At 40.8% G+C, this 21,138-nt stretch overlaps 1 protein-coding gene across 1 annotated transcript in view; it reads right to left on the bottom strand.

Annotated features, from left to right (window-relative positions):
- The window catches only part of ANKS1B (ankyrin repeat and sterile alpha motif domain containing 1B), a 1,325,415-nt gene that overhangs the window by 1,102,871 nt on the left and 201,406 nt on the right, over positions 1–21,138 (bottom strand). Inside the window, 2 exon segments of the mRNA XM_043965259.1 lie at positions 15,341–15,507; positions 17,351–17,464. Of these exon segments, the coding sequence (XP_043821194.1) occupies positions 15,341–15,507; positions 17,351–17,464 (281 nt within the window).

A 21,138-nucleotide genomic window follows, 5' to 3' on the forward strand; every position in this document is an offset into this window, starting at 1 on the left:
ACTTAAGTTCAAACCCCTCCTTAGACACTTACTAGCAGTGTGACCCTGAGCAAATCACTTAACCCCTGTCAGTCTCAGTTTCCCCAAGAGTAAAATAGAGATGACAGCACCTACCTCCCAGGTTTGTTGAGGGTTACAACCTTAAAGCACTATATATAACTGCTAACTAGTATTATTATTAGGATACTGAGGCCCAGAAATTTGAGTAGATTCAGGCCTAGACAGGTAGGAAGAAAAGGAGGCAGGATTTTAAGGCAGCTAGTTATCTCCGACTGAAATGACACACTGAAACACACAAAATGATTTCTGCCATTCTCTGGACCAGGCTAATGGTGGAAATGAGGTCATCCGGTCCAACCTTTACCCTTACTCCAAAACTTGCCCACTATGATCCATCTGACATCTCAGATGACCACATTTTCTCTCTTTTTCACACTTAGGGAGGCACAAATCAATCAATCAGAAAGTATTGATTGTACATGTGCCAGCTAGGGGCTGGGGACAAGACAAAAAGAAAAACAATCCCTACCCTCAAAGAGCTGATACCCTAACAGACATTTGATGTCCTTCTCTCCTTATCTCCATGCTCAGTTGGATTGGCTTCCACCAAAGAGTACACTCTGAGTCAAGGTCCACATAGAGATACTCTACCTGCTCCTTACAGGTGGATGTTCCACTTAACCCAAACTGATCTACTATGGCTATAGAGATCCTATGTAGTAGAGTATCAAACCTAGAGTCAGGAAAACCTGGGTTCAAATCCCACCTCTGACATTTACAGATGAGATGAGCCTTGTCTGGTGATGGGTGAGAACCTCGCAGAGCCTCCATTTTGAGAAAGTGCCTGGGCCAGCCCCATGCTCCCTCCTTTAATTTCTCCTTGTTCCTGTTCCCAAGTCTCTGGGCTTCTCCATGCCCTCCCCCCCCCCCCAACACATACCTTCCTATGCCTCACCTTGACTTTCAAACTCCCTTTTTTTAAGGTTTTTTTTTTTTGTAGGCAATGGAGGTTAAGTGACTTGCCCAGGGTCACACAGCTAGTAAGTGTCAAGTGTCTGAAGTCGGATATGAACTCAGGTCCTCCTGAATCCAGGGCCAGTGTTTTAACCACTGTGCCATCTAGCTGCCCCTCAAACTCCCTTTTATGTTAAAATAGACACTCCTTGAGGACAGGTATGCTTGTATTTGTATTCCCAGCAGGTAGCACAGTACATATAGCATACAAGAAGCACTTAATAATTGCTGATTTGACTTGCTGCATGCAAAGTCCAAAGCACTATTCTAAAAAAATGGATATTTTAATGAAAAGGCAGGATACTGTACCAAAAGGAGCAAGTCACTTTATTCCTCTGCGCCTCAGGTTCCTCAACTTGTCTGAAGTCACATAGCTATTAAGTAATCCAATTCGTTCTGACTCTCAGTGTAACATCTCAGGCTTCTTCAAGGTCACACAGCTGTTACACATCTTAGGATCATAGGTTTAGAACTGGAAGAGACCTTAAAGATCTTTTTTTAATAGATGGGCAGACTGAGGATCGGAGCGATAGTGACTTGACTGGGGTCCCATCGCTAACAAGAGTCAGAGGCAGAATGTGAACCCAGAACTTTGTTTCTCTAAATCCAGCACTTAGCCACTCCTTACTCCTTATTGCCATTTCCTGTCTGATGAAGTCTCATGTTCTAACAAAATAATAATAAGACTTTCTGCTAAAAAATAAAAAGTTAGTTCCTTCTTCTATCAAGACTCTTGTCTAATTCACTTAAAATGAGGGTTGCTTAAATATATTTTGCTCTTAAAATCCAAATATCATTTGAAATTCAACAAGCATCCAGCTTATCTCTAATTACATGTGAGGAAACAGAGGAACAGTAGGAAGTTTAATGTAATCAAAACCATCCATTTTGCATTTCATAGTATTCTCTAGCTCTTGTTTGGTCATAAATTCTCCTCCCCGTGGATCTGAGATGTAAACTACTCTTTCTCCCAATTCACCTATGGTATCATCCTTTCTGTCTAAATCATGTACCCATTTTGACCTTATTTTGATATATGGTGTAAGATGTTGGTCTATGCCTAGTTTCTGCCATACTATCTTCCAGTTTTCCCAGCAACTTTTGTCAAATACTGAGTTCCTAATCCCAGAAGCTGGAGTCTTTGGGTTTATCAAACAGTAGATTAATATAGTCATTTACTACTGTGTCTCCTGAGAACAGTGGAAAGTGAGCCAGCCTAGATATTCGAGAAACTTTGGATTGAAGTCCTACCTGACATAATAGCTACATGACCATAAATTCTAGGGAATGCCCTCTACCAATAGTGTCAAACTCAAATAGTCACAGGGGCCATCAAACCATACCCGAGAATCTCTTTGGGCCCAATATTGACTCAATATCCACATTCTACAATTAGCTATGTTTTGCTGTGTTTTTATTGATTTTGTTCAATAATTCCCAATCTCGTTGTACTGCACATGCATCAGTGTTACATGTATGACCCATCTGTCCTATCCCCATTGTAAAGGGCTAAAATTCTAGCTATAGTGTCTAAAATATCTAATGAGTGGTCACCAATAAATGATAAGCTTTAGCAAGAGTTAGACTTTTAAGCATTTATTAAGGAGATTAAGAATTTTGTAAAGAGAGAGAGAAAGGCCTAGATTCCTCTATCTATTAAAGGGAGAGAACATTTCTAGCTCTGCTATCTGCCAGAGTCCACAGGAAAGAGAGTGAGCCAGCACGCTAGCCTCCGCCTTCTTCCTCCCACAAGCAAACGTCACTTCCTGAGGCCAAAGAAAAGATGCATGGTCCTGCCCTCAGAGGCCCTCTCCTCATGTTGGAGCTTTCCTACAGTAAGTCTCCAGCAGGTGGCGTCATTCCAATTGTTACAACATCCCCCTTAATAGCTGCCATCTTTAGGTTCCCCAAAATTACCCAATATGTTCCTATTTTCTAAATGTAAATCTTCTGAACAATGAAAAAAGGATAAGGTAGAGAAGTTTTCCATTTCTAGAAATCTATCAGTCATTCAGATCTATTGACTCTCAGGGCATGGTAAGTTTTGGTCCCCAACCCCTAAACTTCCACCTATCTCCACTCCAAAAGGGCACCTTTCAATCAGTTTGTGTTAGCTCGGGATGGAAACTGAAATAGATTGGGGGTTTTTCCCCTCTTATTTTCTATACATTGTTAACTTCAATTTTTATCCTTCTGCCTGGGGGCTTTCAGGCACAGAACTCATTTTTAATAAGTCAGAATGCTAAAATAAAATACCACACACATCAGAAAAGCTGCCACATAATTAGAGGCTTCACTTTCAGGGAAACCAGAGAGGGAGAGGACAGCAAAAAAAGCAGGCACGGGGTGGAACAGGCAGACTTACCTGGGGGGAATGTCACAAGGCCTCCCAATGACTATATGAGCCCTCTCAGGCATGCACCCTCAGGGCCTCCTTAAATCTGGCTCTGCTCCCAACCCCCAAATAAAGAAAGGCACAATGTCTTTGCCTCTTGGATATGCCACGGTAAAGCGACATTTGTGATTCTGGGTTTCTGAACCACAAGTTGTGTCCCTGATGCAAAGTGTCACATTCTGCTGAAACAACCTTTCTGGGGCTTGACAAATTTTCTTATTTTAAAAAGCCATGTGTTCTTGCTTAGGAACTGGATACCTTTGTAAATCACAGGTGGGAATCAAGAAAAGTATGAAAGTCTAAGGCAGAGAGAGGGGGGAAATGGTAGAAGGGAGTCAGGGAAAATCCCACCAAGTTGCCATGTTTCCTTCCAATCATCTTCCTTCCAGAGATGGCACGCTGGAGTAAGAGTGTCAGATGTGGAGGCAGATGTGTGCCTAGCCTGGAGTGAATGAGAATTTTCTTCAGGGAACCAACACTGGGGGGTGGGGGGAACTTCCTCCCAAGGATGGTAGTGCTTCCCCAAGATCACAGAACCACCACAGATGCAGAGCTGAAAGGGACCTCAGAGGTCATCTAGTTCGACCCCTCATTTGCCCAGAAGGAAAGAAACTGAAGCCCAAGGAAGGGAAGAGACTCATCCAAGTTCACACAGCTAGAAAAGGCTGTATTCGAATAACAGTATTTGTACAGATGAACAACTGAGGATAGATTTGAATAACAATAACCACCATTTATGTGGCACTTCAAGGATCGCCAAGAGCTTTGTAGATGTCATCTTCTTTGATCTTCTAAACAAGCCAATGAGGCAGGTGCTTTACCCAGCACCCACTGTACAGATGGGGAAACTGAGGCAGAGGGGTTAAGTGATTTGTGCAGAGACACAGAGCTACTAATAGTCAGAGGCAAGATGCAAACTCAGGTTTTCCTGACTCCAAATCCATTGCACCACCTAGCCTACCCCCATCCACTGCCCTCTGCCCTGCAGCCTCACTCCTCACCCTGCAGTCAGCTGGTGGTTTATAATATGGTCAATTCTGAATGAACACTCTCAGGTAAGCTCTCTACTATGCCACATTACCAGAAGATAGAAAGGCTAATAATAATAATAATAATAATTTTTAAAAATAACAGTCCCTGCCTTCAAGAAGCTTACATTCTCTGGAGGAGATGCTCTTGGAAGTCCCTTCGATGTGTAACTCTACAAAACCTGTGACTGGGTCATAATGTAATGTTAGTTACTTCATATCTGCATGCTCAAGTACTTGGCTCTAAATCAACTTGGAGGTGGTAGGTGGTGGTGGGGAGAATGTGGAGAGCCATTCCCTGTGAATCTTCTCAAAAAGATTTAAAATAGCTTGACAACTGAATGAAAATTCATGCAAGGAAACAAAAATTATCATTTTTAAACCTGAGTCAAAGTTCTCTTCCCACTGCAATCATAACCCTCCAACTGAATAAATCAAATTAAAGTAAGAATTTTAATTTTTAATTCACTTTTATTAATAAAACAGCTCTAAACTACCACCTTAAGACATGATTTTAATTTTTAAAATTTCTCAATCAAAAATAAGATGTCCTTACATAAGATGGTGGGGCTTTTGAATTGCTGCATTAGAGCGCCCTCTGTTGGAAAAAAATGGTGATAATTAAAAACTAAACTGAAAAGGGCAACAACAAAATTTGGGGCACCGAACTGGAGGCAAAGAACCATAACTAATGATGTGTACTCTGCAAAGCATGACTTTCCCTTTCATGTTTAGATGCTCTCTAGCTGACCTCAGCAGAAATTGCTAAATTACTGGGAATAAGCTGAAAGGTAAATACAATACTTAAGTTACATTGACTAAAGCAGAATGGCATTCCAATAAGAATCTTACATTTGGAATCAAGGAAATTGGGTTCAGCTGCAGTCTGTTACCCTTCTTAGCTGTGTGTCTCTGGACAAGCCCCTTAACTGCTCTATGGCTCAGGAAATTCTAAGATATGAGTTAAAAGTAAAAGGTGCAAGTTCCAAAGAGTCCAATTTAGCTTTGATGTCAGGGGAAATGCCCTAAAAATCAGAGCTGCCCAAAAGTGAAATAGGGCAGCCTCAGGAGGAGGTGAGTTCCCCTTCCTCCAAGGTCTTCAAGAAGAGGATGGGTGATCACTTGTTGGTTATACCATAGTGAAGATCCCGTTATGTAATGAGTTGAACTAGATGGCCACTGATGTTCCTTCTAACCTTCAAATGCTGCAGTTTTGTTCGATTTTAAATGGGTTGTGCTCTGTGATGGTGGAAGTTGGTCCTAGACTAATGACATCCCAGGTCTTTGGCCAATGAAATTAACAGAAGTAAATTAAGTCTTTTTTTCCAAAGTTGTTTTTGAAAAAGACTGGCCACAAAGGCGACTACTTCCTTTTTTTCTGTCTGAAATGTGCTCAAACATAAAATCCATTTGTATCTGAAAGAATTCTTTTAAAACATAAAGACGCTATTGCTTATTCTCTACTCTATTGATTTGAATCTCAGAAGATGGCTGTCATTCTTGATATGTCTAAGTTCCCTGCCTATCCCCTTATTAACATACATCTATTTAATCAATTATGATTACAACACCTTTACATGCCTTGCCTAATTTCAGAGAATCCCTGGCAACTTCCCTCTTTTTTTTTTTTGCAGGGCAATGAGGGTTAAGTGACTTGCCTAGGGTCACAGAGCTAGTAAGTGTCAAGTGTCTGAACCCTTATTTGAACTCAGGTCCTCCTGAATCCAGGGCTGGTGCTTTATCTACTGCACCACCTAGCGGCCCCCAAGTAAATTGCATTCTTTATCTCATGGGATCAACCCCTTTCTTGTAATGTCTGTCTCTCATTCTATCAACTGCTTTCCCCCTATATTAAAAAAGAAATCCTTACTTAACTCAAATATTCCCTCAAATTCCCGTCTCATCTCTGCCCTCTGTTTTACAGCTAAGTGTCCAGAAACACTGGGTGGCACCCAATGCCACCATTTTCTCACAAACCGCTCTCTCCTCAACTTTTTGCTATCTGGCAACTAAACCTATTACTCTAGTAAAACTGCTCTCTCCGAGGTCAGCAGTAACCTCCTATGTATTTAATGCAAGGCCCTTTTCTTAGCCCTCATCCTCTTTGATGTCTCTGAACTAGGATGAACTGCTCCCCTAATTTTCCCACAGCTTCTAAGATGCTATATATTCTTAGGGTCCTTCTCCTAGCGCTCTGATTGTTCCTCTTCCTCATCCAGATCACTCAGCAGCTGTGCCACTTTGCACAAATTACTTAACCTCTTTGAAGCCGGTTCCATCATCAGTAAAATAGTGATGGATATTTTATGTACTACCCATATGATGAAGATAAAATGAGATAAAGTGGGTGAAATAATTTGCAGTGATAAAATCCTGAATTGTTACTAGTAGGCACAGAGACATATGAGGGATTAGAGACTATTAATATTCATACTGTCAACAGTATTTATGTCATTATAACTACCTTTTCCTATTGCCTAGTTCCTCTACTGCCTTCCAAACGTCTATGTCTAACCCCATCATTTTTCCTAATCTTGGGACGTATATTTTCAACTGGAAGTCTCAGCCAAGATGCCAATCAACACTTACAACTCAATTTGTCTGAAACTGGATTGATTGGATCTTCCCCAAACTTGCTCTTGCTTCTCTGCTTTATTTCTTTTCATGTCACTCCCATTCTCCCAGGTGCCCATGTTGGTGACCTCTTAGCCACCTATGACTACAATAGAATCACCATATCCAATCTAAATCCTGATCCTGTGAGTTCTACCTTCCATTTTCTAGTCTACCTTCTCTTTATCTTTTCCAGTTCATACTGTCATTGCCCTTACTTAGATCTTGAATACTTCTTGCCTTTATAATTGCAATAACCTCTCTTTTTTTTTTAGAAAGTACTCTTTTTTTGTGAGGCAATTGGGGTTAAGTGACTTGCCCAGGGTCACACAACTATTAAGTGTCAAGTGTCTGGGTCTGGATTTGAACTCAGATCCTCCTGAATCCAGGGCCAGTGCTCTCTCCACTGCACCACCTAGCTGCCCCTTTCAATAGTCTCTTAATCTACACCTCTCCCCTCCAACTTCCTAGCCAACACATCCTACACACAACTACCGGAATGATCTTCTTGATACATAAATCTTACCATAGAACTCTCTCTTTCAAAAACCTCAGAATAATAGATTTCACCCTGGAAAAGCCCTTGGAAACCATCCGATTCATTCCTCTCACATTACAGGTGAGGGAATTTAGACCAAGAGAGGGTGACCAATTTTCCCAAGATGACAGAGGTAATAAAGGAAGAGATGGGATTTGAACCCAGGTCTCCTGATTTCAGAGACAGCATTCTTTCTCTTTCACCATGTTGTGTCTCTGTGTTTCAAGGGCTCCCATGTGACTATAGAATCTCCTTAACCGGTAGTCAAGGTCTTCCATAATCAGCAACCAATTTACATTCTGGGTCGACCCTCCTACCGCTTCCCTCAGAATACTAACGCTCCAGTCAATCTGGACCAATCTCTTTTTCTCGGATTCATTTCCACAAGATAATAAACCTAAAATTGGAAGAGACCTTAGAAGTCATCAATTCTAATTCCTCATTTCACAGATGAGTAAACTCAGGACCAGAGCTTAGGTCACCAAGGTCAGAAGGGGCAGAGATAGGATTTGAATGCACATTCTCAAACTCCAGAGCCAACATCTTTATCCCACTGGTATCTCCTTATATATTTAAAATATACTACCACTATTCCATTTGTCCATATAACCCCTAATGCTTGAAATGTGCTCCTATCTTGGCTTTCCTACCTCACCTCCTGCCCTACCACCATTTCCAATTCAGGTAGAAAATTGTTCATGAAGAGGGGTAACTAGGTGGTGCAGTGAATAAAGCACTGCCCCTGGATACAGGAGGATCTCAGTTCAAATATGGCCTCAGACACTTGACACTTACTAGCTGTGTGACCTTGGGTAAGTCACTTAACCCTCATTGCCCCACACAAAAAAAAAGAAAAAGAAAATTGTTCATGAAGTCTTCCATGATTCCCTAAGCCAGAATTAAATTTTGCCTCCTCTCAACTCCCTTGGTACTATATTTGCATCTCTGTTAAACACTTACCAAACTCTAATTTTTAGAAGTTTCATATATTTAGGACCATAAAAGACCATTAAACTAATCTCTCTATTTTACAGATGAAGAAACTGAGGCTAGGGAAGTGAAATGAGTTCCCTAGAGTAACCCCAGTCTCTCCAATTAGAACCATTAAGAGTAGGGATTGGTTTACTCTTTTTACTTATATACTCAGAGCCTAGCACACAGTAGGCACTTAATAAATGTTCCTTGATGGGATGATTGACAGATGTAGGTATACCATAAAAGTAACAAGGTTTGAACCCAGGTCCTGCAATTCCAAAACCACCATTCTTTTCCAATGTACCAAACTTCTCTCCTTGTACACAGTGAATGAAGTCCTTAAGAATCAGACTATCATCGTTATCTTTATGTCTCCCTCAGTTCCCAGCAAGATGACTTTTATATAATAGGAAGTCATTAAGTACTGACTAATGTGAATTAAATTTATGATTACAGGATATCAGGAAATGAGAGAGCTATTCTGGATCATGAAAAACTTCAGAGGACAAGGTAGACCTGAGTTCCCACTTAGAATCTCCATCTGAAGAAGTGCCTGAGCCAGCATCTCACTTCCCTCCTTATTTTCCAGACTTTTTGACCTTCTCCCCTAGCACATACCTTCTTTCCCTTTCTTGCCCCCCATTTTCAGCTCTCTTTTATGTACTGTCCTCCCCCATTAGAACATAAACTCCTTGAGGGCAGGCACTTTCTTTTTGTTTGTACTTGTGATCCCAGGGCTTAGCACGATTCCTGACATACAGAAAGCACCTAATAAAACTTTCATCTGTCTGTTTACAAGCTGAGAGAGAGAGAGACCTTGGCAAAGGCCACCATTTTGTCAGAGACTATGGCGAGAGGAGGAGACAAAAAGATATGATATCAAAGGGTTGTGAGATAAATGAAAAAGGATGAGAAGGAGAACAGTGAATGACCTCAATTTTCCTGGTAGAGTAAGTCAAGGTTCTCAATTAAAGGAAAAAGAGGGGAAAGGGGAAATGGGGAATGCTTGAGGAGAGGTCTGGAATAGCTTCTGTGGGGAGTGAAACACAAAATCAATGAGGGGAGAAAAAAAGCAATGTCTTTGTTACAAGGAGTGCCTATGTGAAGTTGGATAACATGAATTTATAATGTACCTTGCCAGCAGGGTTATGAAGCTTCCCCCAGCTCCATTTATCAGCAGGTGACTAGGAACAGAGGCAGTCAATAAGAGAAGTATTCCAGCGCTCAGGTCTTGTATGGGATGAGTGACAATATGACAAAGGAGTGAAGAGTTCCAAAGTAAAAGGAGAGTGTGGAAAAATGAATTGACTACAGGAACAAGAATGGAAAAGGAGGAAAGGGAAGGCAAATAACACCCTGAGAAAGTACTGAGTAGAAGAGGGATTTGTGGTCGTGATGAGGGAAAAGAATCTGTTTCAGAGGGGTGAGGCATAGAAAGAGGTGAAAGGAGCGGAGGCTATGATAGTCTGTAACATGCAACTTATTTATCTATCAGTTCATTCATTTATTTATTCATTCATTTGTTCATTCATTAGTTCATTTATTTGTGTATTCATTCATTTATTTGTTCATTGCCCATTTGTTTATTTACTTACTTATTTATTACTGAGAAAGTGGAGACCATGCAGGTAATGGTGAGATCTATGGCATGACCACTCCTGTGTGTGACTGAGGTCAAGTGAAGAGATAGGTCATGGAATTGAAGGACACTGGAAGTGAGAGATAAGGGGATCTGAGAGAACAGCAAGGAACTGAAGCTGAAGGAAGTGGAAAGGAGACAAAGCCAGTAAGAACTCCTTGAGTAGAGAGCAAGAATGACCCAGGGACAAGCCCACAACAGCCACATCAACCCAAAATGGGTGGAAATTTTTCACTTCAAAACAGGAGAGGTTTCTGATTGATGAAAGTAAAAATAGTCTATAAATGGCAGTAGGAAGCAGGTAGTCTTTGACCTTTCCCTCAAGGAGCAGTGTGCTAGGGATGTGAGTGAAAGAGGACCAGCAGTTTCATTTAGGGAAACCCAGATCTCCATGAGGGCTAAAAGAAGGAAAGAGTTAGACACAAAGAAGTCCAGAACTAAGGGAAATTTGTTCACTATGGAACAGGACTGAACACCATTAACACAACAATTCTGCTACATTGTAGGTTAAATTCATTTCAGTGGGCTAGCCTTGGAACTTGGCCATCATTTATTACAGTTTCTATAAAAAAGAGTTCCAGAATCCCAGAGTACCCAGTTAACAAGCAAAGTGTTGGAACACAACACTGTCTTCAGTTGTGGACTGTGGGGGCCTGCTTGAAGCAATAAACAGGAATGACACCAGAAGGTGAGATACAAGATATGGTTTTGAAATCCAAGATGATGCTATAAAAAGTCTTAAAATGATTCCTTTCCATAAAACTGCCACAAGGCACAGAGAGCATATGAATAAGCTCTACTTCAGCAAGTATAAGCAATATACATACACATATAAGTGTGTGTGTGTGTGTGTGTGTGTGTGTACACACACATACACATACATATACACACATATATGTCTACTGGGAGAGAGACAGAGACAGACAGACCAGGTTGGGAGGAAGGAGACTTTTACAGTGTAATAATCTACTGGGCTACTCAAGACAGCCTACCTTGAAAAGAAAGCATAGGAGATGAACACTGAAGGAAGGTTTTAGGGGTGACCATGAGGTGACTTATGCTATTTTATGCTATTCTTCCATATGTCATAATCCAAAGTAATTAACCTTTCTCTGAACAGAGACTCTATAACTTAATTTCCCATCTCTTGCCATGTTTTTTAATAGTTATAAAGAGCAATAAGAAACTTCTCTGTGAGGGACCTGGCTCCATTTTGGGCTTTTCAGTACACAGTAAGAACCTGAAAAGTGACAGAATAGTTTGAATTTACTTTCTTCCATCCAGAAAACACAGGGGAAATGTTCATCAGCCAATAAACATTTATTAAGCACTTGCTAAGTGTTAGGCACTGATCTAAGTGCTGGAGTAGCAAATAAAGACAAAAAGTAGTACCTGCCCTCCAGGACAGCTCACAATCTAAAGGGCAAGTCAATCCGTAGATAACTATGTCCATGTAAAATATATACATAGTAAATGGAAGATGACATCAGAGGAGAAGGCACTAGCAGTTGGCGATCTCTCCTCACCAATGCAAATGTCTGGGAATTAGGTGATCATAGGATCATAGATTTAAAGCTTGGAGACAAGACCATCAAGAGAGGTCCAAGCCCTCCATTTTACAAATAACGAAACTGAGGCCCAGAGAGGTGATTTATCTTGTCCAGGCCCCTTCAGCTAATAAGTGCCTGAGGTGGGATTCAAACTCACACCTTCCTAATCCCAAATCCAACACTTCATGGACAGAATACACTAAATGAATGTTGACTGACTGACTGAAAACACTACCCCGTCTTTCCAAAGACAAGTCCTAGGGAATTTACCTGAGGCACGTGGAGTTAACCTCCATGCAGCTCATCCAGAAGCCTCAGAACTGGGATTTGAACCCAGGTTTTCCTGCTTCCAAAGCCAAAATCCTATTCACTCCTCCATGCTGTCCTATATCTTCTTTGAAAACAACATAATAGCAAACTATCTTTCATATATGAATATGTTTTTGATCCCCCATCAATAAGATTATTGTGATAGGACCAACGAAACATTACCATCTGCGATGCTTTCCCCAGTATCTGGTCTTTGGTCTTTTTTTTATTTGTACAAGGTATGGTTTTGCTTCTTAGAATTTTGTAACTCCAAGTATTATCTTTTCCTCACTCTGAGGAATACAAATGAAAATTGCTGACTACGGAATACACACATACATACACACAACTACATCTATGCATAACTATATTAATAGAGTAAGGCCTTTGTCCCCTAATTAAAATCCTTTTTTATGACAAGATTATCCTACCTCCCCTACAGAATCTCAGAATCTCACATGCAGAATCCCAGAAGAAGAAAGCATGGGCACCTCTCTAAGGCCTCAGACTCCTTACCTGAGAGAACAATCCAAGGTTATTCTCTTGACACATGACAAATAACCAGAATATATCTATCTGGTTGTGTTAATTGTTCATTGCTTTTCGCTTTCACTAGACAACAAGGTCTCCCTACTAAAAGCTGACTGAATAAAGTGTCCCTCTGGGTCCAAGCAGCCCTGAAGTATCTGACATCAAAGGTGAGACCGTCCACATCCCAGTTGTTATTCAACCGTGAGTAAAACAAGTCTATTCACATTATCCTCACAATCAGCCTGGAAGGTAGATGCTAATATGGTTCCCATTTTATAGAACTCTAGTTATACGATTCTTAGATTGATCCTCAAGCTAGAAGGGACTCAGATATGGTGTAATCTATCTCTATCACTCTTACAGAGGCAGAAAGCAAGAAGAGTCTTGCCTAACGCAGCAAGTGGCAGAACCAGGAGAAAGTCACTAACCCCACACTGTGCCACAGACTCACAGAAAGTCAGAGGCAGCGGGGACGGTTGAGATCACATAACCCAAAGCTCTCCTTTTACAGATTCAAAATCAGAATTTCTGAGTGGAAAGGGTGGGCCCTAGCAGCCATCCAGTCCAACCCATACCTTTCTAGTATGACATACCCACCGAAGGGTCATCCAAGTCCTGACAAAAGACTGCCAGTGATGGGGGAAGCCCCTTCCACTTCTGAAAGCCCTGACAGGAAGCATTTCTTTATATGAAACCTAGACTTTCTGCTTCATAAATTCCACCCCTCTAGGGTAAGTTTCTTAATTGTGTGTGTGTGTGTGTGTGTGTGTGTGTGTGTGTGTGTGTGACTGGCCTCCTTTTGGGTGTCTGATGAGATCCATCAACCCCTTTTCAAAATAATGTTTTCGAATTTGTAAAATACAATATATAGGCTCACAGAGGAAAAATCAGTTATGCTGAATACACCCCCTCAAAGTATTTTTTTAAGTTCATAGACACTGAGTTAAGAACTCCTACTCTGGGACCAAAGAGAAGTCTAATTCTTCATCCAGGCGACAGCCTTTTAAATACATGAAGACAGCTATTGTTCCTCCTCTTCCCTCAGTCTTCTCTTCTCTAGGCTGAATACCCTTAGTTCCTTTAATCTGCCCTTCTGACACCTGGCCTTCTCTTCCTCCTCTCCAGGTAATTAATGTTGACATTATCAATGTTATCAACATCGTTGATAAGAGAAAAGTCAAATCAAAGAAAAATCTTTTTTTTGGGGGGGGGGGCGGGTAGGGCAATGAGGGTTAAGTGACTTGCCCAAGGTCACACAGCTAGTAAGTGTCAAGTGTCTGAGGTTGGATTTGAACTCAGGTCCTCCTGAATGCAGGGCTGGTACTTTATCCATTGCGCCACCTAGCTGCCCCTAAGAAAAATCTTTCATCACTAGGTTGGCAATAGGGCCAAGATGTTTTGGGCCTCACTACCTCTCAAAGGCCATAGACCAAGGTTCACAGGGGTCATGATTCAAGCTGGTAGAGGGGAGAGGCATGCTAATAAAATCACTGCTCTTTAATAGTACTGAAGCAAGTAGCTACTGAAGCTGTCACACCCTTGTGAACTGTGAGTATCAAGGAGATTTATATGAATATCATCATATTTATATTTACATGATTTATAGGATAATTGATATGAGCACCAAGGAGATTAATACACAAAGAGTCAAGGGGGTGGTAGAAGAAATTCCAGGCTCAGATGTCAAATGATCTGGAACAACTCCTCATTTAAGTCTTCCTCTCTCCATTCAGATCCTAATTCAGACCCTCACCAACTCTCAAATGGACTATTGTAATGGCCTTCAAAAGTCTCCCCACACTCACAATCTTTCCCTAATTCAGGGTCGAAGTGATTTTTCTAAAGCCTAAGTTTGAACATGTCACCCCATATCCTTACTCAATAAGCTTCAATAGCTCCCTATTACCACCAGGATTGAAATGAACCTCCTCTGTTGGGCGTCTAAAACCCTTCACAAGCTCACTAGCCTTCTCGTGTCTTTCTGGTCTTCTTAACTCCAGGATGCAGCTATACTGATTTACTCTATCTCACACCTCTTCAGCCTTCTCACTGGCTATTCTCCCCCATGCCTGGAATACTCTCCCTTTCACTTTTTTTTTTTTTTGGTGGGACAATGAGGGTTAAGTGACTTGCCCAGGGTCACACAGCTAGTAAGTGTCAAGTGTCTGAGGCTGGATTTGAACCCAGGTCCTCCTGAATCCAGGGCCAGTGCTTTATCCACTGCATCACCTAGCTGCCCTCCCTTTCACTTCTAATTCATGGTTTTCCTGGATTTCATCAAGACTCAGCTCTAATAGGACTTTTCACAGGAAGCTGTTTCCAATGTCCCTAACTGCTAGTGTCTTCCTTACTTCCTCTTGGATTGCCTTCTATCTAGTCCGTGTGTGTTATGTATGTAGAAAGTTATTTTACACATTCTCTCCCCCCTTAGAATGTAACCTCCTTGAGGGCAGACCTTGTTTTTGCATTTCTTCATATCTCTAGTACTTGGCACAATGCCTTGAAATAGTAAGCTCTTAGTAAATGCTTGTTCTCTGACAGACTGGGAGAACCATAGTTAACCAGAGTGGATAATGATGAAGTCAGTCCTGTGGAATGTAAGATGATATGGACTAATTATAGAAGTAATGTGAAATGTAATTGTGTGGGGACCTGTGAGTTAACAACCGAGGGTTAATTCACCTGTCCCTTAGATACAAATGTAGACCTTGAAACAATGGAGAAATAACCACTAGCCAATGGACTTACCACTGCCTGGCTCCCATTCTTCCCAAGTTCTTCCTCTGAAATCTTGCTCAGATTATCTAAGTAGTGGTCTGAGATCGTGTGACATAGATCCTCGAAAGAGTAATCCTTCTCTTGACACAGTTTGATTTCATCCAAGAGCTTTGACAACTCTCCAGTCACTGCTTCACCTTGAACCCAAATGATTAAAATTTTATAGACATCCAGGTTATTTCTGCTATTAAATTATAAAAATATGCAAGTTTTATGGACAATAAGAAGGAACTAAACAATGGTATGTGAAACTTGATAGCTATAATATATTTCCTGGGAGCATTTCTATGAGAGAGGCGTTTTCAGACATGACCAATAAGCTGAACTGTTTGCTGGGCTATAGTTATTGGGATGTGGGTAGCTAGGTAGCACAGTAGATAGAGTGCTGGGCCTGGAGTCAGAAAGATGATGATGTTGAGTTCAAATCTGACCTCAGACACTTACTAACTGGGTGACCCTGGGCAAGTCCCTGTTTGCCTCAGTTTCCTCATCTGTAAAAAGAGCCGGAGAAGGAAATGGCAAATCACTCCAGTATTTCTGCCAAGATAATCCCAAAAGACGTCATGAAGAGTCAGACAAGATTGAAAACAACTGAACATCAACGGCAACAAGCTATCTGTATACCCTACAAGCAAAAGCATCAGTAGAAGTGAGGATGGAAGTAGGTTAGTGGGTATTGAAAGAGGTACCCTTCTGAAATATAAATAAAGGAATATCCATTTTAAATTATAATATACACAGAAGAGAACCAAAAAAAAAATTCAGAAGAGGACAAAAACAGGTCAATTTTGTCATTCCCATATTAAATTTAATATTCCCTTAAAACTTTAACAAGTTTATGGTTTCAAAGATAATCTCTTTTTTGTTCTTTTTATTGCTGTTCAGTAATTTTTCATTTGCATCCAACTCTTCATGACTTCATTTGGGGTTTTCTTGGCAGAGATACTAGAATGGTTTGCCATTTCCTTCTCCAGCTCATTTTACAGATGGGGAAACTGAGGCAAACAGTATTAAGTGACTTATGCAGGGTCGCAGAGCTAATAAGTATCTGAGGATGGATTTGAACTCAAGAAGATAAATCTTGGGGCAGCTAGGTGGCACAGTGGATAAGACACTGGCCCTGGATTCAAAAGGACCCGAGTTCAAATCCAGCCTCAGACACTTGACACTTACTAGCTGTATGACCCTGGGCAAGTCACTTAACCCTCACTGCCCTGCAAAAAAAAAAAATTTAATAAATTTTTTAAATTAATAAAAGAGAAGATAAGTCTTTCTGACTGCAGGACTGGCACTCTATCCACTGCACTACCTAGTTGCCCAATCTTTTCATTGAAATGTAGATGTTGCTGATGGTACATTCATATTTTATGTTCAAAAAAAATTCTAAGAATATCTCTACCTGCAAACATGCACAGAGAAAACCTATATTCAAGTTTCATGAAGTCAGATCTTTTGCTAAATATGGAAGTGGTTAAGTATTAAATTAGCACCCAGAATTAATTTTTTTCTTATTGTGGTTGTTATATTTTGTTTTTCTACAATCTTCAGTTTTAGATACAATCACTCTACCTTCTTAGTCCTAGCAAGGTATATCTTGTAAGTATATTTTAAAAAGCAGCTTACTCAACCAATACATTCACCATGTCTGTCAGTACATCCAAACACATGAAGCCTATCAAACCCTCAAATAGTTTACAACCGTTTCTTTAACAGTTTATCTCTTCCTTTCATCTGCTGTAAATGTGAAACTTCAATACAGAAGAACTGAAGTAGGTCGTCATTCTGAAAACAAAAAAGCTCATAGCTCTTGCTCAGTAATGAGTATTTTTGCTCTGAACTAAGTGTGTTTCAGAAAAGGTGTGATTATGAACTACAGAGTGTGGGATCCGATTCATTCCCCTCAGATTAGTTCACAAAAATCTGTCTCGCCCACTCTGCTCCCTGAAAGAGTTGGTAAAGACTTCAAAGTAGGCCACTCACTTTTGGTCTTTTGGGACGGTGAATTAACAGGCGATGAAATGCACGTCTGGTGTGTGATACATTCCGACTCCTTCTCTTCCACGACCGTGGCTTTGTCTCCACCTTCCAAATATTCTGTGTATACACAGAAAGTTACAGTCTCCTATTTTTGAACTCACTTTTTTAATCAATAAAATTTAGCTTTCCCTTCACATTTTTCCATTTATTTTCCCTGAAATCCATCATTTCATGTGTATGTGTGTATATATGTAAAACATATACATAAAATATGTTACATATATAAGCATATATGCATAAATATGTGTGTGGCTGTACATGTGAATGTCAATATGTATGTGTGAGAATGTATATGTATATGTTGATGAGTGTGTGTGTTTATGTGAGTGTGTGTATGTGAGTGTGTGTATGTGAGTGTGTGTATGTGAGTATGTGACTGCATATGTATCTGCGAGTGTGTATGTGTATTATATGTGTGGGAGTGTATGTGTGTATGTGTTTGTGAGTATATGTGTATGAGTCTGTGTGTAAATGTGAGGGTGTGTGTATGAATGTGTTTATGAGTAAGTATATATGAGTGTGTGAGTGTGCATGTATGTATATATGTGTGGGAATATAAGTAGATGTGTGTTTGTGTATGTGTGTATACATGAGAGAGAGAGTGTGTGTGTATACATGTGTGTGTGTAAGCACACAAAGCATCCAGAACTTTTTCAGGACATAGAACTCTAAGGATGGGAAACTCTTCCAATAAATTAGATCAAAACCCAGTCCAATGTATCCAATATAAGAAGAACCAATTAAGCCCTTACTTTGTACAAGGAACCGCCAGGTAATGGAGGTGCAAAGACAAAACAAAAAATGCCACCTGCCCCCAAAACATATACATTTTACAGAGAGGCTACAACATCACCAGAAAAATCCCTATTTAACAAATGGAGCAGGCAGGATTCATCCTGCTCCATTACATAGGGTAAGTCCAAAGCTTCTTAAACTGTGGATCTCAACCCCATATGGAGTCTTGTAACTGAATGGGCAGATTATAAGAAATGTGGACAGAGTCAGAGGTCATGTCTACCTTTTTATACACCTATATACCTAAGGGCGCATAAAAATTTCTCTGGTGAAAAGGGGTTGTGAGTGGGAAAAGTTTAAGAAGCCCTAGTCTAGTCCAACACCCTCATTTTACAGAGGAGGAAACCGCTATCAGGACAGGCAGAGGGATTTACCCAAAGTCCACTACTGGGCACGGGCAGAAGGTGAACCCAGATGCCCTGAGTCCCAATCCATTGGTCTTTACACTGTAAAGATAGAAAGCACTAATCACTCAGGGATTAGGGAAGGCTTCCCATAGAGTTGTGAGAGCACACTGAAGGGGGCAATGGTTTGGTCACGCCTGTGCTTTAGGAAGATTATTATGGCAGCCGAGTGGAGGATGAACAGCAGAGAGGACTTACTGGGAGGCTTTTGCCCCAGTACAAATAAAAGGTGATGAGGGTCTGAACCAGAGCGATAGCTTCCAAGAGAGAGAAGGAAATGTACCTGAGAGAGATTTTGTGGTGAAAAAATTTATTATTATTATTATTATTATTATTGTTTTGTTTTGTTTTTTGCGGGGCAATGAGGTTTAGGTGACTTGCCCAGGGTCACACAGGTAGTAAGTATCAAGTGTCTGTGGTCAGATTTGAACTCGTGTCCTCCTGAATCCAGGGCCGGTGCGCTATCCACTGCGCCATCTAGTGGTGGAAAAAAGAATAAGACTTGGCAACTACTTGGGAAAAGGGAAGGAAAAGAGAGGTAGCAAACCTGAGTTCCTAGGAGAATGGCTGTATCCCTTGAGAGAAATAGGCAAGTTCAGAGGACGGGCGGGTTTAGGGAAGAAGAATGAGACAGATGATCGTAGGGAAAATGAATGAACAATGACTAGACAGCACAGCAAGGATAAACAATAGCATTAGGCAGTGGATGGGATGATGGACTTTGAGTCAGAAAGACCCAAGCTCAAAAGCAAGTTACTCTATCATTGTAGGGCTCAGTTTCTTCATCTTTGACATGGGAATAACTATAGCACCCACCTGTCGTGAGGATCAGATGGACTAATGTATAGAGAATACTTTGTATACCTTCAAGTGCTATGTGAATATTAACTATATTAGTAATCTTTTTGTTGTTATTCAGTCACATCCGACTTTTCATGACCCCTTTTTGAGGTCTTGTTGTGTGGTTTTTGGCCGAGACATTGGAGTAGCTTGCCATTTTCTTCTCCAGCTCATTTTACAGAGGAGGAAACTGAGGCAAACAGGGTTAAGTGACTTGTCTATGGTCATACAGCCAGTGAGTGATATTTGAACTCAGGTCTTCCTGACTCCAGGCCCAGTGCTCTATCCACTGCATCATCCAGCTATCCCCACTAGTAATCTTACCAAAGGATTAAAATGAACAATTTCCTTTCCATATGCAGGGGCTAAATATAGACCACTTTGTACTTTACTGAGCCCATTTAACTATTCAAAAGAAATGTTCATTTGATGCTCAAGGAGTAATTTTTATGGCCTCGTGCCCCACCCTCCTAACCAACCCCCCCATGTGACCTCATGAAACAGACCAGAGTAAAATTATAGAATTTATCATCTATTGAGACAGAAACTTGACTGAAGACTCACAGCTTTAGTCCCTGGAAATCTTTTCCACTAGACAAAAGGCAGTTGTCTCAGTTTCCTCATCCATAAAATGGGTATAAGACTATCACTAGAAACTAGATTCTAGTCTATTTCCTTATCCATAAAACCAGTCAGAGCATGCCTCCAGAACCTAACGCATAGCGTTGTTGAGCTCCAATGAAAGTGCATCAAGTGTTTTGAATAATGCTATAGAAATGCCAAAGGTATTTTTGTTTTCTTTTTTTTTTTGGGGGGGGGGAGAGGTATAAAATACTAACCCCTAATCTCATTAGTATAAAAAATGTCCAATGAGGAAATTCCTTCTACAGTGCCAAGCAAAGTAGATCAGTACTTGCTCCACCATTTAATACCACAGGGAGCACTGAGAGGTTCAGGGACACTGAGGGTCACACAGCCACTATGTGTCAGAAAGAGGACTTAAGCCATGGTCTTCCTGACTCCAAGGCCAACTCTCTATCCATTACATCACACTGCCTCTGGTTTACAAGGGTTATAACTAATAGGTTAATAAATCATTCCCCCAAACATAACAGGAATATTTTTCCTCTCTACTAAGTGGCAAGGATTTTTTTAAATTTTTTTTTAATCCAAAACCTTCCAAGCAGAAAGAAAAAAACAACAACTTCCTGAAGTTCATAGACTTTCTACAGCCTTTGCATTTTCACATCTGAAGTCCAGCTAGAGAGCCAGAAGAGAGACTTAAAGCTTTCTCAAATCCTTGTGGTCATCAGAGTCATCAATGCAATCTGCCCATTAGTGTTGGATGTGAAGTTTATTGGACAAGATCTCCCCCTCCCCATAATCTCTATATGGTTGCCCCAAGTGATTAAAAGCAATGTTCACTTGACCCAATCCCCAATGATTTGGCTGGACTCCACGGCCCTCCCTTCCACATCTAAACTGATGCTTCCAGGGTCCTCCTGGGCCTCAGTTTCTTCATCTATGAAATGGGGGGGAGGGTGTCCCAGATAGTGTCGAAGGTCTCTTCCAAGTCTTACTCTGGACTCCAATAATAAGATATTATTCAGCAAGCAGAAGAACACTAAAATGAAGGTGTGTGTTCATGCCCTGATTTTCCTGGCTTTTTCTATCTTCCTCCTTTCCTTGCTT

The sequence above is a fragment of the Dromiciops gliroides genome, chromosome 5, assembly GCF_019393635.1.
Source record: "Dromiciops gliroides isolate mDroGli1 chromosome 5, mDroGli1.pri, whole genome shotgun sequence".
Classification (NCBI taxonomy): domain Eukaryota; kingdom Metazoa; phylum Chordata; class Mammalia; order Microbiotheria; family Microbiotheriidae; genus Dromiciops; species Dromiciops gliroides.